The sequence below is a fragment of the Chiloscyllium plagiosum genome, unplaced genomic scaffold (genome assembly GCF_037043375.1).
Source record: "Chiloscyllium plagiosum isolate Xiang-an unplaced genomic scaffold, Cpla_swu_hap1 HiC_scaffold_24, whole genome shotgun sequence".
Classification (NCBI taxonomy): domain Eukaryota; kingdom Metazoa; phylum Chordata; class Chondrichthyes; order Orectolobiformes; family Hemiscylliidae; genus Chiloscyllium; species Chiloscyllium plagiosum.
The window spans coordinates 32,888,049-32,906,372 of NW_028270162.1; the positions used below are offsets into that span (position 1 = coordinate 32,888,049).

Sequence of the window (18,324 nt, forward strand, 5' to 3'; positions counted from 1 at the left end):
TGGTGGAATTGTCATACACTTAAGCTTCAATATACTCAGCATAAATACAATATTTGGGTTTTATCCAATGTTTCTTGTCTGGGACTATGATGAACTTTTCATTCCAAGGTAATCTCATTCACTATCTCCATCACTCCTTTCCAAGGAGCACTGCTGTATGTAGCCATCCTGTTCCATGGGCTCCACATGATTAACATGACCGAAAGTGTAAAAGTGGAAGTAAAAGTCTCTGTCTCAGTTATGGGAGCTTCCCTTAAGATTAAAAAAATCCCGGAACACACAAACAAACCTTTGAGGCCTCATTATTTACCATGCTGTGTTGCAAACAATCTAAAATAAACAAAATTCCATGAATGCACAAATTTATCCACTCTACGGCCAAGTTTCAAAATGTGTTTTTTTAAAGAAATTGTCACAGTTACTGAGTACTTACAAGTTATTTATTAACTTTAGTCACACACAACACCTTAAAAGCTACTTAGTTTAAAACTCAGACTCCATGCTTACAGCATCAAAGATTAAAAATTATACAGATAAACCCCATGGTTTCCATCACACTAGCCTCGATCTCTGTGCATGGTCAGTCACGTCCCTGAACTCTGATACATTTGCTCTGACATGAGCAGCACATCATCAGTCTTGGATTGGCTAGGCAGAGTGTGCCCAGTTTCTGACTGGTTTCTTAAGAATGATGGTCAATTTGCTGACAACACCTCTTGTTTGTTTCTTGATGGAATTCCTAAGACGTCAGCCACTTTGAAAGAACAAAATAATTGTCCTTTAGACTCCAGAGAGATAGGTTTATAAGAATTTCTAGTAGACCACAGCACATTATCAGAAATCAATTTCCTATGCTGGTGTATGGTGAACCAGTGTTGTATGTCTTACAATGTGTACGTTACTACAATGATGGTGTAACATTTATTTATACTTTTGTGGGATATAGGCATCACTGGCAGAACCAGCATTTACTGTCTGTACCTAATTACACTTGAACTGAGTAGCTGGCTGAATCATTTCAGAGGGTGTTTAACAATCAGTATATTACTTTGGGCCTGGAGTCACATGGAGAGCAAACTGGGTAAGACAGCAGGTTTCCTGCCGTAGAGGATAGCAGTGAACCAGATGTCTTTTTTTCACTGCAATGGCTATCATGGTCATGACTAGTTTTATAACTTTGATTTATTCATTGACTCTAAATTCTACTTGCTGCTGGAGCGGGATTTGATTTCCTGTTCCCAGAGTCGTTAGCTTGGGCCACTGGAGGTCTAGCTGAGTGATTTTTACCACTACATTACCTTCTTCCCCTGTCAATGAGATGAGGAAATGTAAGTTCTGTTTTTAAATGTGAACTGCCCTCATCCAGCTCTGTAGATGAACCTGTCTAAATTCTGCTGATACCTGTGATGTGATCCAACTTACTGTTGCTTTCTTTTCCCTCTTTCAGGCTGCCAGCATCAGCAAAGCTATTAATAGCCAGGAGGTACCCGTCAAAGAGAAGCATGCACGAAGTATCCTTTTCATTTTAGAGAAAGTTTGTTTCTGGATTCTTATTAGTAACTTGAGGTAAAATTCATTTGATTAATTTGTTTGGCAAAGATTAAAGTGACTTTCTTTGGCCATTGTACTCCTTGGTCAAGTTCTGTTAGCCTGGGCACTCATTGTTTTTTTGCCTTTGGCCAATCATTAGCATATCTGTTAAAATAGATGAGATAAAGAAAACGTCAATGCCCCCACTGTTGAGCATTAACTGTGACTGGAACCTCTTACAACTTTATTGATATGTTGATTCCATTTCTCAGACCAGACATCCTTTATTAGCATTCCGATTAGGGCTAACTTGTTAACAATTTCATACTGTGGATCTATGGCCAGAGGTCACCAGTTTAGCACTGTCAGAAACCTGGCAATAAAGGCAGTTTATCATGTCTTCTTTTTACTTTGGGTTTAAACTGTGTTCCTTGGAGTGAAAGGAAGTGCATTTCCATCCATGTCTCCTACATTCTTTCCTTTTTTATGACTACATTTACACAGGGAATTGTCTTTAGACAAATAAACCAAATCCTCTGTCTCTATTTATCTTCTTGCTTCCACACTGTTAATCTAGATATATATTTACATATTTCTTTTCCCTTTATCCTTTCTTTCATTTGTAATGTGTATATAATGTCATGCATACAAAGCTGAAGATTGAATGCAAAGAGAAAAAGAATTATCAAGAAGCAATTAAGCATTGATAGCTCCTGAAACATCATCATTTATACTTGCAAATGCTAACTACTGGTTTTGACTACTTGCCTGTCTATAATGTAACCAGATTTTCCATTTGACATTAGTCTAATTTGATTATTTCTTTCCTTTCTTACACAATGCTATAATTATTATCATGAGAATTGATAAGAAAATGAGTGGCTTGCCCAAGTATGCCCAAATAAAACTATATCCATCAAAAAGAATGGAGCGTTCCACTTTCTAAATGTTGACGTTGGTGGTCATTTTGTAGGAATGGGGTGCAATTGAATTAAGCTATGGCAATGTTTTCTTTAAATATGGGACAAGTTCCCATTGTGTCTCTTCCTTGAACCTCAAATCCTGCCAAAATCTGATGAAATAAACGGGATGAGAACACCCAGCTTTGTGTATTTAAATAATTTTATTCTTGGAGGAGGATCTTATTTTAACTAGGTTTTGTTTCTAAAAGAATATTGTGCTGAATCTAACTGAAAGCCCTTTTTAACTAAAACCCCTGTGGATTAAGGCAAAATTTCCTTATTTACTCATGTTATCAGGAACTGGTAAAATGAGACAAATGCCTAATGACTATACATAATTTAGATGTGCCATTTTGTCTTTGCCATTTTGTCTTTGCCATTTTGTTTGTGTTTCTTGACTCCGCTGAATGAATTATACTGGGAACACATCATGAGAAAGGTGCATTTACCTTCTGGTCCTATGCCATTGGTCTTCCATTATCCAGCAGTTCCATTATGAGTTGGAAGTTCTGTCATGTCCTGCACAAGGTCCTCCGAGATGGGCATCCAAATGTAAGTCATTTTTTGTCTAATTTTCGAAGTTTTGTAAAAGATTGCTCAACATGCAAAACTGTTGAGTCCTTGACTTTACTGGTAGTTTTAAATGTTTTGACACAACAGTTTTGTCAAATTCATAGAAGGCATTTTTGGTGCATGGAACAAATTACTCTTTTTTTTTTTCCATTTGCTGATCTCTTGAGTGTAATTCTAAGATGTAACATTCATTATGGATTACATGAAGTGTTAGATATGATTCGTTATCTTTGTTCTGCTTTAAACTGAATTAATATTGTGGAGAAAGTTTGCTGGTCATGTAGTACCATGACATTTTTTATTCCTGGGTTAGTATGTGTGTTTTTTTGACCAGTTGGTCAAGTTTGCAGACTGTCATTATGGTTGTCTTACATGATAACTAAAATTGGTCCAGAGATGCTAGTTTAAATGGGGAGTGTGATCATAGGAGACTTGCAGTGTGTTGGAAATTAATGCTGTATTTACATCTCAAATACATACCTTTTGTACCTAAGATGGTGACACTGTACACTTTTCACTGTACTCCTGTATCCCTGTTCTTCGATACACCTGACAATAAAACCTAAACCTAAATCTAAAGGAATCCCAAAAATGGTACAGATAGGACCCCTTCTTCTCTTTGCCTTATTCTACTGTCAGGTTGAACCCTGACCTCTGTTCTTGGTTAAGGTTATCTCTTGACTTCCATCGAAGACCAGTACTACTTCATTAACGTGCCAGCACAAATAGGGGTATCACACAAAAAACCCACCTGGAACATATTGGGGTTTCTCCTGATTATTGAACATCGGCCTATGGGATCGATGGCAAGTTATTAGAAATGTAGTGAATTATTGTTTGCACCATTTTGCTGTTGCATCCATTGATGTGAAGCCCCATGATCAGAAAAGCTCCCTTTTCTCAGCTGCATTTATTCTTGCCTGCAGCACTTTTGTGAAGCAAGGCTGGCTTTTAGCAATGAATTACCCTGAGAGAAGATTTGTTTGGCTGTCAGCAGGATGTAGGTTAAGGAGATGAGGGAATCTAGTGAAAGTATTTTTTAAGGTGCTTTTACATGGATAATGAACTGTTGGCAGCATGTGTACGGTATTCCCATTTCTGTGATCCATGTGGCTCCTACACACATTACTGATGGTTCCTGAATCCCAAGAATAGAGGTTAATGGTGTGGAATGGGAAAACAATGCTGTCCAAGGAAAACTGATATCTTACAAAAGTAAAACACTGTGGATGTTGGAGATTTGAAACAAACACAGAAAATGCTGGAGGAACGCAGCAGGTCTGGCAGCATTTGTAGAGAGTGAAACAGAGTTAACCTTTCATGTCCAATATGACTTTATCAGAAAGAGTCATTGGCTTTTTTTTAACTTTGAAGAAAAATGTTCATGCAATACTCATAGATTGAAGCTACGTCTTGAACATTTTTGGAGTCTCACTGCTGTAACAAAAAAAAGTTTATATGCTACCAAAACAAATACTACATTATTGTTATATTTTGAGATTGTATGTTTACTTTGGGGTATAAGTGGGCATATGATTTGCTTTGAAATCTGCTTGACAGCAGACCTGGGTGATGATGTTAAAGGGACACCCGGATTGTTTATTGGAAAGAAGGTGCAAAGTATTCACGTAGACATCTTGGTGGCAGCATCTGTGTTTACAATAGCTACCCTAGAGTTGAGAATATCAGATTGCTAGCAGTTATGCTTAAACTGTTCATTTGCATCATACGAGAGTTAAGGTCTTAAGGATAGCTAATCAAATTTCTACCTGGATATAAGGCCCATATGATTCATGTTGACACAGAGCTGGATTTTGAAATGGCAAGGATGTCTAAGTATGCCAGGATCTGAGAGAGAGGGGAGCAGCTAGAGGGTGTTTGCTTTTGTGGTTCACTGTATTGAAATGTTTATGTGAACTCATGATCTAACTGAAAAGATCAAAGTTGTGAGGACTTATATTTAGGCCACTTGAGCTAAATGGGAATGGGAATTAACTGGGAATTTCTAGAAAAATCTCCCACTGTGGAAGAAAGTTCAGGGATTAAAAGTTCCGAGTAGGGAAATGAAAAGTACAGAGTTGACCCCTTGAGAGCTAACAATCACTTTTATCTGTGTCCGGGAAAATCCAAAGAGTACTTGAGGGACAGTGTAAAGCATACCTGTGAAGTGTGTTTTTCATCTGTGTTAAAAGTAAAAATTAAAAACTTCTGTTTAAAATATAAGTTAACTATATAAATAGTGTGTAGTGGGTGTTGCTTATCTTCTATTTATTACAATACAAATCTTAAAATTTGAAATCCGGTGTCGTCATTTTCAACTGTTAACTAGACTCAAATATTTTAAGATAATGGATTTCACAGGGATTATAGCAAAATGCCCATGAATAAATTAGTTTCTGCACTCTTAATATGTTAATGAATTGTTGTGTATTGAGTACAACTGAGGCATTAGTTGTGAGGGAAGAAGAGCATTTTATTAAGTTCATGCAAAACATTTAAGGGCGACACTGAGATCATCTATTCATTTGGTTATCTGCTTTTAGCCTTGTCTAGTTTCAAAATTGACAATATTTGCCATTTTAGCTGCAAGGTATGCACTGATTTTGAAGGCTATGTAACATTTAGTTTACTTTGTCAGTCTGAAAACTGAGGCACTTTTTAAGGATTCACGTTACTTCCTGAGAGGGCCAGGCCAGTTTGTTGGAGATGTGTTTTGTCTCATACCCTTACTGTTGAGAAAAGTTATTCTTTGTGTCACAAAATCTGTTCTTATTTTATTTCTAGGTTCTTCATGACTTCACCAGGCATAAAAGTAATATCCGTGAAATGGGAAACTTATGGGTAAGATTAAGCTTGAAAATTGTGGCAGTCTATTTCAGAAAGATGGGGCCAGAAATTATTTTTAGATATTTATTTCTTTCTTTTCAATTAATCTGTAATTTCCATGGCATATGGGGATATCTACTGAAAAATGTTAACATGCATCTTTGACAGTATCTGTCAATAAGTTGAGTAGATGTTAGACTTTTCATATTTGTGGATCCCCTCTCGCATTATATATGTGGAGTTATCATGACACTTAGTCTTCAAGTAAAATAAGGCAAGAGGGAAATAGTTGGATCAGACTGTTCAGATATAATTCAGTCTTTATTTTGATGTCTTTTTTAAAAATAAGATTCTTTGTCTACATTCATTTTGGAAACTGAGTATATAAGCTTTCCTTGCTGTAAGTTTCCGACACTTAGAAATGGTAGTCGGATAAGAGTGTAGGTCCAACAAGACCTATTTGTCATGGGTAGTTTCCATTGAGAAGCATGTATATTTATGGACTGACACATTTTACATGTATACTTTCCATTATGAGGGAAATGTGCAATTTATGGTGAACACAGTTCACAAGAGGCTTGCATGCAAGTCAATTGCATCTTAGACTGTGGCATATTTAGGGAGGTGGTAGCATTGTGATAATGTTACTAGGGCTAATAATCCAGAACTCCAGGCTGCTGATCTGTGGATATGGGGTTCAATTCCATCACGGCTGGTCTTAAAATTTGAGCTCACTAAAAATCTGGCAGAAAAGGCTGGCCTGATGATGACCACATATTCATTGTTGATTGTTTTAAAAAATGACGACAATCTGGTACACGAGTGTCTTTCTAGGGAAGGAAATTTGCTGTCCTTATCCTGTTTGGCCTGCATATGACTCAGGACTCACAACAACGTGATTGATTCTGAACTACTCTTTGGGCAATTAAGCATGGGAATTAAGTGCTGGCTTAGCCAGTGATGCCAGTGTCTCATGGATGAAAGAAAAATAAGTTGACCTCAAAAGTTACAAGAAATCCTACCAATAGCAGCCACTGACTTATATATTGAGTATATGAGATGAACCGGCAGTGTTGGCACAAGTGGACCACGTTTATGTGATGTGCTTTATTTGACCCTTAAACGCCTGCAGGTCTTTCTGGCAACCCGACTAGTTTTGCCACTTAATTCCATGCACTGATTTTCTAAGGTGGGTATAATCCTAAACATGTATTGAGCTGAAAAATTGAGGCCAAATTCTAATGTTGTGTATAGTTCTAAAAATCCATTTGTTAGCTGAAAATGGGGCTCATCTGAAAACAGGCTTAAACATGCATTTTGATGCCAATAAAATGGGATTGTTTAAAGTGTGAGGTAGATTATAAATCACAATCTGTGGTAATTAGAAACAAAGACATGAGATTGACCAACTGTTGTTATAAATGCTCATTGGAATATTTGACGTCGGTTGAACCGTCAAATTTGTTGTCATTTCAGTTGTGTCTTTTCCAAAGCAGGTTTTGATACTTTTTTTTTATCAAAAGGACCTTCTTCTCACAGAGTGGTTCTGATGGCATTACAAGAAGAGTTCTTGTGTATCAAGACTTAATAATTTTGAAATCATGATGTCAGCATGTCAGAATTATTTGTCCCATTCAAAAAGGTTTTGTGGCAGGAAACCAAATGACTTATTTCCAAGAGTGTATACTGTTAGTAACAATGTAACCTCTGTTTTGAGTGTGCATAGTGGAGCTCACCATTGACGTTGAAGCTGGTTTTATATTATCTATGCTGTTTCTGAAGGTTGGCAATGGCTCTGATTTAGCTGGTACCAGTCTCATCTCTCAGGAAGTGGGTTCAAATTCCACTCGTCTTCAGAACAATAATCTCAGCTGACACTGACACATATTGAGGAAGTTATCTTTCAGGCAAGATATTCAAACTGAGGCCCACATGGTGCTATTGAATAAGTGGAAAATAATTGATGGGTACTATTTTGGCGAAGTGCAGCAGAAAACTTTCCGATGATCAAGTCAATGTTTATGTTTTTAATCGCCACAGAATACAATCCCTTTCCAATCAATTTTCTTCTCATAAGAAAAGTCCTCGTGCTAAGAGGCTGTCTATTATCCACTTAGTCTGCTAAACTTTAGATTCTTATTCCCTGGTTTCAGCCTGGTGGATCTCATGGATCAGGGATTGAGTTTTGGAGCCATGAGGTCATATTGCAGCTGTATAAAACTCTGGTGCAGACACACTTGGATATTGCGTACAGTTTTGGTCGCCACATTATAGGAAGGTCATGGAAACATTGGAAAGGGTGCAGAGGGGATTTGTCTTCTGTCTGGTGTCTGTGGAGGGAAGGTCTTATGATGAAAGGCGAAGGGACTTGAGGCTGTTTTCATTAGTGAGAAGAAGGTTAAGAGGTGACTTAATAGAGACATACAAGATGATTAGAGGATTAGATAGGGTGGACAGAGCCTTTTTCCTCAGATGGTTATGGCTAGCACAAGGGGGCGTAGCTTTAAATTGAAGGGTGATAGACGTAGGACAGATGGTTCTTTACTCAGAGAGTAGTAGGGGGCATGGAATGCCCTGCCTGCAACAGTAGTAGACTCGCCAATTTTAGGAGCATTTTAATGGTCATTGGATAAATATATGGATGATAATGGAATAGTGTAGTTTAGATGGGCTTCAGATCGGTTTCACAGGTCGGCACAACATCGAGGGCTGAAGGGCCAGTACTTGCGCTGTATTGTTCTATGATCTATGGTGGTGCAGTAGTATTGCCCCTGGATTCGTAATCCCGAGTCCCAGATTAATGTTCTGGGGACATGAATTTGAATCCCATTATGATACAGAGAAATTTGAATTTATTAAAACAAAATCTGGAATTAAAATCCAGTCTAAGAGTAACTGTCTAGACATTGCTGATTTATTATAAGAACCTATCTGATTCTCTAATGTCCTTTAGGGAAGGAAATCTGCCATCCTTATCTGGTTTGGTCTAATGTGACTCTAGACCCATAGCAGTGTGGTTGACTCTTAATTGCCCTCTGAAATGGCCTGATGCGCAACTCAGTTCAAGGGCAGTTAGGGATGGGCAGTGAGTGTGTTGGCCGAACCAGTGATACCCACCTCCCATCATCTGGGGGAGGTTCACTGCTTTGGGGGGTGAGTGTATTGGGACTTGCATATTTAAGCAAGCTATTTAAATGTACATGCACCAGTTCTGCTCGGCATACATGCATGAATTTTCAAGCAGCCCACAGCATGCTTGTTGTGGTGTTAGTGGATATGGATGGTTAAAAACCATCTATTGAGAATTCTGTGGTTTCAGAGAGTTTGTCATTTGAATTTCTTAGTTCCCAACCTCTTCCCCCATAAAATTCAGATCCATATTGCAACCAGTCTCCAAATCCAAACGCCTTACATTCTATTGGACACAGGAGCTTGCTAAAGTGAAAGGTGCAATGCTCTGTTTACCCCTGGATCTGGGGAAGCATAATTGTTGGTGGGGAAGATTCAACATTAGTGAATTGATTTATAACATCAATGTGCTCCACTCTTTAAACTCAATGTGAAAGCAGCTACATAAAGTGTTTTCAAGGACTAAGTCATTTTAAATGAATCGAGGGACCTTCTAACCCAGTCCAATTTTCTTCTACCCACTTCTGAAGATACTGAGTTTCTAATGAGTCACACGTTTGTCAGTCTTCCTCTACTATGTCACTGGATTGACAGCTGATATTCAGTCACGTGGCCTCCAATTCTGGACTCCATCCTTGCTCCTCTTTCAATAGTTGTGGATTTGCACTGAACCATAAGAGTCATTGGATAATAATAAGGTCAGGAATTCTGAATTTTTCTACTTGGCAGGCTCAGGACAGTTGTAACGTCACTATAGCAACTTGGATTAAAACTAATTACCAAAGCAAATTGTGAATGGGAACAAGGACCTTGTTGTACTCCACGTCAGAAATCCATTTACCAATGCAGCCAATACATTCCCAGTCTTGAATCACATCAATCTAAACTTATGTGAAACCACCTCTTCAGAAATATCAATTAGTATTCAGTGGTAAAAGATGAAGGTTACAGAATTGACATCACTGAAAGATAAGGCCATGTGCCCAATGTTACCATCAGTTTTAAAGAGAAAATTGAAAACAGATTCAGCAAGGTGAATTCTCAAAGCACATATATTTGTGATGCCCCAGCCCTTTTAAACTGCTATTGATGATGTTATCAAATGTCAAACCATTAGAAATTCAGAATTCTCCTTATGAATTGCATCTAAGAATATCATTGTGGCTAGCCTCATTTTGTCCCTGTTTTACGGGTTCATTTAAATCTCTACCATAAAATATTGCATTAATGATTTCATATGTATGGTTGTTGCTATATAAAGCAAAGTTTGTTATGAGTTTCAAACAATAGAACATGGTTACTGGTGACCTTCTCGCCACTTCATGTTCTAAATCCATTGTCCAGAAAGGTTTGTCCCCAATTATTCACAGCGTCTTCATGTTTGGTTTCAGATGTGAAGGTGAAGAGGGGGTAGATGTAGGATGGTGTGGAGAAGTGAGGGCAGGAAACACAGACTAGATTGTTTCCCAGAAATCCTGCAGTTATTAGCTGCAGGTTGTCTTTATAATTACCTTTCAATGGGTTTCCTACCTTGACAACTGGTCTGATTAAAAGGCCGGTAACCTTTTCATTGGGAGGTAAAAAAGTGCTCCACAGGAACTGAGGAAAAAAGCAGCTGGGATCAGGTAGAGAGAAGGTGGTCTGCGGTGAAGGGAGGACAGATGGCTGGAGCAGAATGTTCTGCAGAGGATAAGTTGTTGAGAAGCATGAATACTGTGAGGGTGGGAAATTAGTGATTAGTCGTGCTTAAAAGTCGTGCTCCTGACCAACAAACAGTGCTGTTCTTGGATCCAGCCCACAGGCCATCATTAAATTGTTGAGTTTTTTGAGGCCAATGAAACCTGGGTAGCATGTACTGAAACATGGTTAAAATGCAAACATTCAGCCATGATTTTAAAAGATTTCAATGACTGACGCTCCTCCTGTCAGCAGGTCAGGCTCTTGCTTCTCATCCAGCTTCTGGTAACATTGAAAGGAGGTGAGTTTAAAACAAGCTGGGTTCTTGTTTCAGTTTATAAATAGCTCGAGCCTACTACCCGACCTCAAACACCCCCATAGTGTCTTTTTTACAGCTAATGAGACACGTTTAAGAATGTAGTCACTTGAGAAGAATGCAGCAGCCAATCAACACAAAGTCCCATAGTCAGCATAAGATCAATGACCAGCTAAGACCCTAAGAAACAAGAACGGGAGCAGGTCATTTGGTTCCTTAAGCCTGCTCCACCATTTAACAGGATCATGGCTAATGTGACATTCTTCCCGTCCACTTCCCTGCCCTTTCCCATAGCCCTTGATTTCCGAATTGATCAAGAATCTGCCTGTCTCAGCCTTAAACATACACAAGGACTCTGCCCCCATAGCTCTCTGTGGCAAGGCGTTCCAAAGACTCTCCACTCTTAGAAGAAAAAACTTCTCATCTCTGTCTTAAATTGAGACTTTGCCTTCTGGTCCTAGACTCTCCGATGAGGGGAATCATATTCTCAGCAATTTTCTTGTCAAACCCTTGAAGAATCCTATGTGTTTCAATGTGATCACCTCTGATTCTTCTAAACTCCTGTGAGTACAGACCCAACCTGTTTCACCTTTGCTCGTAAGACAATCGCTCCACACCAGAAATCATCCCAGAGAACCTTCTCTGAATTGTCTCTAATGAAATAATCTATTTTCATAGATCAGAGTACCAAAACTGCCCATAGTACTCCAGGAGTGGCCTCACCAGCACTTTGTACAGTTGCATTAAGACTTCCCTGCTTTTATACACCAATTCCATGAAACAATGGCAAACATTCCATTAGCCTTCCTGATTACCTGTTTCACTGTGTTCTAGTATCCTCAAGTCCCTTTGTGTTGCAGCTTTCTGCAGTTTTTCTCCATTTAAATCATTTGCTCCTTTTGTTCTCCCTTCCAAAATGAACAACTTTGCATAATTTTCCCACATTATACTCCATTTGCCAACTTATTACCATAATTAAGTAACCTATTAAGATCTCTCAAAATGGTTTGCACCCTCTTCACAATGTGCCTTTCCATCTATTTTTGTGTTGTCTGCAGGTTTGACTACAGAACATTCACTTCCTCAAATTCATTAATATATTGTAAGCAGTTGTGGTTCCGGCATTGATCCTTTTGGAACCCCAGGTGACCAACCTGAACAGGAACCCCTTATGCCCACTCAATGTTTCCTGCCCGTGAGCCAATTCTCCATCCATGCCAATATACTACCTCCAACATTGTGGGCTCTTATTACTTTACCTTTTGTGAGGTACATTGTCAAATGCCTGGTTTCCTGGTTCCTCTCTATTCACTTGGGGTGAGACTTCCTCAAAAAACTCTAATAAAAAAGTCAGACACAATTTTCTATTCATGAAGCCATACTCTGTTTGATCACATAATGTCTTTTTCTAATTGTTCTGCTATTATTTCCTTAATAAGTTAATTCCAGTTCTTTATTGAGGTAGAAACACTGGCCAGGTTACTATGAGGGAGCTCATCGAAGATCCAACAACACTATTTCAGTGTCTACCTGGGAACACAGATGGAGTCTCTATTTAACATCTCATTTGAAAGACAGTGTTCCCATCATTCCAGTGGCCCTCAATATTGTAGTGAGTGTCAATATTGCTATTGCTGAATCCAGGTTGACTCCATTCAAATGTATCCTCTCATTGCTGCTGGACTTATAGATGGGCTTTTATTGTTCATGCGCTGAATAAATATTTCAAATTGTGCAATACTCACGACCACCTGTTAGTCTATATATAGAAATTGAGTCTCCAGTGAAGCAGCCACCAAGGAATAAATATCTATTAGTGACGCCCACAAGGGTGCACATCAGGAACACTGTGACATTCTGCTCACCCTTTCATTAACTGAAATTACACTGAGTCAGCCAACACTCCTGACACTTTATGCAGTAAAGTTGGTGTCAGGAGAGTGGGCAGCATTAAACTTTCCAGATGAAACACTGATTATAGGAGTTTCTAAAGTGTGTTCCCAGCTGAGTTAAAGTTTGCCCTCTGTACTGTGACATCTTAGTAAACTCAATGCTGTTAAAATGTGAAATGTTATGTATAGGCCCAGCAGTACAACGTTATCTACATATTTGGAAGGAATCAATCTCCAGTTCATGAATATCATGTAATTTATGTAAAAGCTACTCTAATTATGTACATTAGGATACATTGTCTGTCTGTCTGTCTATATCTATCTATCTATGTGTCTTGATTGCTAGAAAGAGCAAGCACATGTAAATTTTTCAATGTTTCCCATTATCAATTCCAAAGCTCACATTTATAACAAAAATTGCTGTAATTTGCACTGTGAATGCAGATGTTGGAGCACTGTTACTTGTTGGAAAGGTTAATTATATTGCAGAAAAGAGAGATAAGTCACTGAAGCACTTTGTTGTGTACCCGTCAGGACAAATGCGAGGAAGCCAAATTACAAACAGTAACAGCAAGTTACTACTGGAGAAAATTGCAACATGACAAGTTTACACAGGCGATTTCCTTATAATTATGGACAAGGAAGTCTAGAATGAAAATGTAAAAGTAGAGGCAAGAATTTATAACGTTAAAATGGTTCAATTATCACCACCGTTTAATATTTATCACCACTCTAACATTTATTACCCGGGGCAACCTGCTAACAGATAGTAGGAATTGTTCGATAAAGGCAATTTGCTGAGTGATATTGACACAGTGGCTTTCAGTGCAAGTGGACCAAGAATATATATGAGGCTATTTGTGAATTAATGGTTTGTTTTGTCAGTGACAAATTAAGCATCCTATGCTTGCATTTATATGGCTCTTAAATTGTTGTCTGTTTTCACGGAGAAACCAAGTTGCATATTCCTTTATTAGATTGCTTTCATCTCAAGTTCACCATGAAGCTAAAAGAGACTTTGCTGACTGATTTTGTTTAACTAACCCCTTAACATCCATTCCTTGATTTGTTGGGCTTATTGTAATGGCTTTTATCTCCTGTCTTCCTGGTGTCTAAGCAATTCCATTTTTGAGCTCGTTCATTCAAATTAGGAAAGAAGCATTTTATGTTTGACCCTATCCATCAGTCGGATGAGTTGACTGGACAGTTGGCTTGCAATGCAATGTGACTCCAATAGCATGGGTTCAATTCCCACATCAGCTGAGGTTACCATGAAGGATTCTCCTTTTCAACCTGTCCCCTCGCCTGAAGCATGCTGACCCTCAGGTTAAATCATCTCTACTGAGAGGGGGGAACTAACGGTCCAGTAGGACTAGGGAATTTTATTTTTACCTTTACCTCTGCAGTGAAACAATTTGTAACAGGAGTTTATAATGGGGGAGAAAATTGCATGAAAATTACAACGCACTATATTGTATGTGATACACCTAAGATTACATTTCCAGACATAGAGTTTTTAAAAATTCATTCATGGGACGTGGATATCGCTGGCTGTGATACCATTTATTGCCTGTCTCTAGTTGCCCATGAGAAGGTGGTGGTGAGCTGATTTCTTGAACCACTGCAGTTCACCTGCTGTAGGTTGACCCACAATGCCCTTAGGAAGGGAATTCCAGGATCTTGTCTCAGTGATCGTGAAGGAATGGCGTTCTATTTTGAAGTCAGGATCATGAGCGGCTTGGAGGGGAACTTGCAAACGGCAATGTTCCTATATATCTGCTGCCCTTGTCCTTCTAAATGGAAGTGGTCATAGGTTTGGAAGGTGCTGTCTAAGAATCTTTGGTGAATTCCTGCAGTGCATCTTGTAGTTGATACATACTTCTTCTACTCAGTGTCGGTGTTTAAAGATGGTGGATTGCTTGTGAATATGATGCCAATCAAATGGGCTGCTTTGTCTTGGATGCTGTCAAGCTTCTTAAGTGTTGTTGGAGCTACATTCATCCAAGCAACTGGGGAGCTTTTCATCACACTCCTGACTTGTGCTTTGTTGATGGTGAATAGGCTTTGGGGATTCAGGAGGTGAGTTACTTGCTGAAGCCTTCCTGGCCTCTGATTTGCTCTTGTAGCCACTGCATTTCTGTGTCAAGTCCAGTTAGTTTCTGGTCAATGGTAACTCCCGCAGGATGTTCGTGGTGTTGAGATGATTCAATGATGGTAACACCATTGCATGTCAAGGACGATAGTTAGACTGTCTCCTATTGAAAGTGGTCATTTGTGTAGCACAAATATTACATGCCATTTGTTCTGGATATTGACCAGAATGTGTTGCATTTGAACATGGACTGCTTCAGTATTTGAGAAGTCGCGAATGGTGCTGAATATTGTGCAATCGTTGTCGAGCGTTCCCATTTCTGACGTTATGAAGGATGGAATGTCATTGATGAAGCAGCTGAAGATGTTGGGCCTAGGACACTACACTGAGGAGCTGCTGTAGAGACGTCCTGGATCTGAGATGACGGACGTCCAACAACCATAACCATCTTCCTATATGCCAGGTACGACTCCAACCAGTGGAGAGTTTACCCTCTGATGCTCAATGATTCCAATTTTGCTAGGGCTCCTTGATGCCACATTTGGTTGAATGCTGCCTTGATGTCGAGAGCTGTCACTCTCACCTCACTTTTTTATCAAAATGGAAACAAGTAAAAGTTTAACACTAATAACTGTGTTCGTTTCCTTTGCACCGTGGCATAGCGGTGCAATTCAAGATTGGAATGGTGTTGGAATCCTGATGAAGGGCTTTTGCCCAAAATGTCAATTTTTCTGCTCCTTGGATGCTGCCTGAACTGCTGTGCTTTTCTAGTACCACTCTAATCTTGACTCTGATCTCCAGCATCTGCAGTCCTCACTTTTGCATAATGGTACAATTATCCAAGACTGAGATGTCAATGTTCAAGCAGAAAAAAAAATCACGAGTCAAACCTCTTGATTTCATTAGCAACTAATGGTCACAAATGAGTAAATTAGTAGACAGATGATACTGGATAGTATGATAAATGTTTATAATATTATCATTTGTAAATTTGAATTTTTAAAATAGAAACTTAATAGATTGTTGTTTCAGTTCGATGAAGATAATTTTTAAAAACCTTCTTAACATTTTTCAAGACATCATTAAAGTTATTTTGAACACTGACTTATATGTACTATTTTTAAGAAAGCATGTGATTCAGTCAAGTGCCTTGCAGGATACCTAATATTTATTGAGTAAATGTTTATGATGCTGAGATTAAAACAGGTAAAAAAGACAGACCAAGGGATTTGTTTAATTTTGCTTTCAGACCAGCAGAATCAAGAGTTCAATTCAGGTGAGTGGTTTCCTTTATAGCAGTAGAGTTTTAATTTATGAAGCCTCTAAACTCTGAGAGGTTTTACAGAAGTTTTGGAGTTATTTGAACTGAAAGGAGGTTGAGGCCAGAAGTTATAAAACTTTCTCAGCAGTTCAAGAAGAAGCACTGGAAAGAGTTATTTGAGAAAGTAAATGAATGAGTTCAGATAGGAGTGATACATTACTGGTATTGAGTATCCGTAAGGGATATTACTGAGAAACAAGTTGAAACTTTGCTTTGGTGTTTAAATTAAAGTCTAAACCATCTTAAGCTATTTATGTACACATATAATATCTTTGTTTGCCTTTTGTTGACAAATATTTGTAGCTTTGTGTGCATACGTTTCAGTGACTAACCACCATAGTAAAAATCTGCAAAAATTAATAAAGTTATGATCTATCAAGCCAGGTTTCACTCTCAGATCTGACTTGTCCAACATTGCCATCAGCTGGGATCATAACAATATGCATTTAATATTTTCTTGATGTTTTCACTATTTTGTAAAAGTGCTATTGTACATGCCTTTCAGGGTTATCCTTTATTTTGTGATTAAAATTTTGCTAAAATCTTCCTCTAGGGCCATATGCATGATCGGTATGGGCAGTTAGCAAGTGTCTATGTCAAACTTCTCAGCACCAAGATGGATTTTCATAAAAAGGTATTTTCTACATTGTACTATTGGATGACTTGGTTGATTTGATATATTTTTGTGGGACTAAATAAACTCTGAGAGGTTTTACAGAAGTTTTGGAGTTATTTGAACTGAAGTGTCCAAGTGACACTTTCTATTAAAGCTAATGTCTTAAGGCTTCACATATGTCTCTCACATTGGGGTTAATGTGTCTAAAATATGTTTCGTTACCCACATAAAGCAAAACAAGATGTTCACAGATTCAGTCAGAAATAAGAAAAAAAAGTTTCATTTCCAAAGTACTCCCTACACTTTACAGACAACAAACGACTTTTGAAATGTAATTGTTCATATGTAATTGACAGAAAACATTGGTTTCTGTAATTAACTATTGGAAGCCGGTTAATACCTTGTCAGTTGAATCCCTATGAAGTGTGAACGTTTAATTTGGTATCCTTTAAAAATTGATTGTCAAGAATAAGTAATGAAAATAAAATAAATTACACTGTTCATTATTGCAAAAAACAAATTGGTAAGAAGAAAGAGGTTTTGTAAATCTATAAACAGAGTGCAGAATCTTTTGGTCATTCTCCTTCACGAGAGAGATTGGATAAACTGGAGAGAAAAATAGAAATTGCTGGAAAAGCTCAGCTTAGCGTTTCGACCTGAAATATTAACTCTGATTTCTCTCCACAGATGCTACCAGACCTGTTGAGCTTTTCCAGCAATTTCTATTTTTGTCTCTGATTATTAGTAGCTGCAGTTCTATTGACTTTTATTTGGATAAACTGGGCTTGTTTTCTCTGGCATTTGAAAGTATGAGAGGTGATCTCATTGAAATCTACAAAGGGACAGACAGGGTAGCTGCAGGTAAGATGTTTCCCCAGAACCAGGGGACACAATTTTAAAATAAGGGGGAGGCCACTTAGATCTAAGAATGAGGAGACATGTTTTTAATCAGACAGTTGTGAACCTTTTGACTTCTGTATCACGGCTGGCTGTGGAGGTTCAAACTTTGGGCATGTATAAGGTAGAGACAGATATATTTCCAATTACTAATGGTATACATGGCTATCGGGATGGGTGAGTAAAAGGCATTGAAGTTTTTGATCAGCTATGAATGTATAGAATGGCAGGGCAGACACAGTGGGCTGAGTGGCCTCCTCCTGTTCCTGTGTTGTTATGAATGATAGTATCTCTGTTTGTATGACCTGTTTGTCAATACTGCACTGAGGGTTGAGTCTGGATTACATACTCAAATCGGTGGAACACACCTCCTTACAAAGACAAGGCTGAGATATCATTGAGCCAAGGCTGACATTTGTAGGGGTTTCTCTTATTACTGGAAGAGTTTTTAAGATGTATTTATTTTAATGATAATTGGAAACATATTGGGTTT

At 38.4% G+C, this 18,324-nt stretch overlaps 1 protein-coding gene across 2 annotated transcripts in view; it reads left to right on the forward strand.

Moving 5' to 3' along the window:
- hip1ra (huntingtin interacting protein 1 related a) overlaps positions 1 to 18,324 on the forward strand; it is a 141,042-nt gene that overhangs the window by 41,188 nt on the left and 81,530 nt on the right. For both annotated transcript variants that reach the window (XM_043715781.2, XM_043715782.2), the window contains exons 2-5: positions 1,448 to 1,511; positions 2,902 to 3,044; positions 5,850 to 5,906; positions 16,872 to 16,952. In XM_043715781.2, coding sequence (XP_043571716.2) covers positions 1,448 to 1,511; positions 2,902 to 3,044; positions 5,850 to 5,906; positions 16,872 to 16,952 — 345 coding nt within the window. The remainder of the gene's footprint in view (positions 1 to 1,447; positions 1,512 to 2,901; positions 3,045 to 5,849; positions 5,907 to 16,871; positions 16,953 to 18,324) is intronic.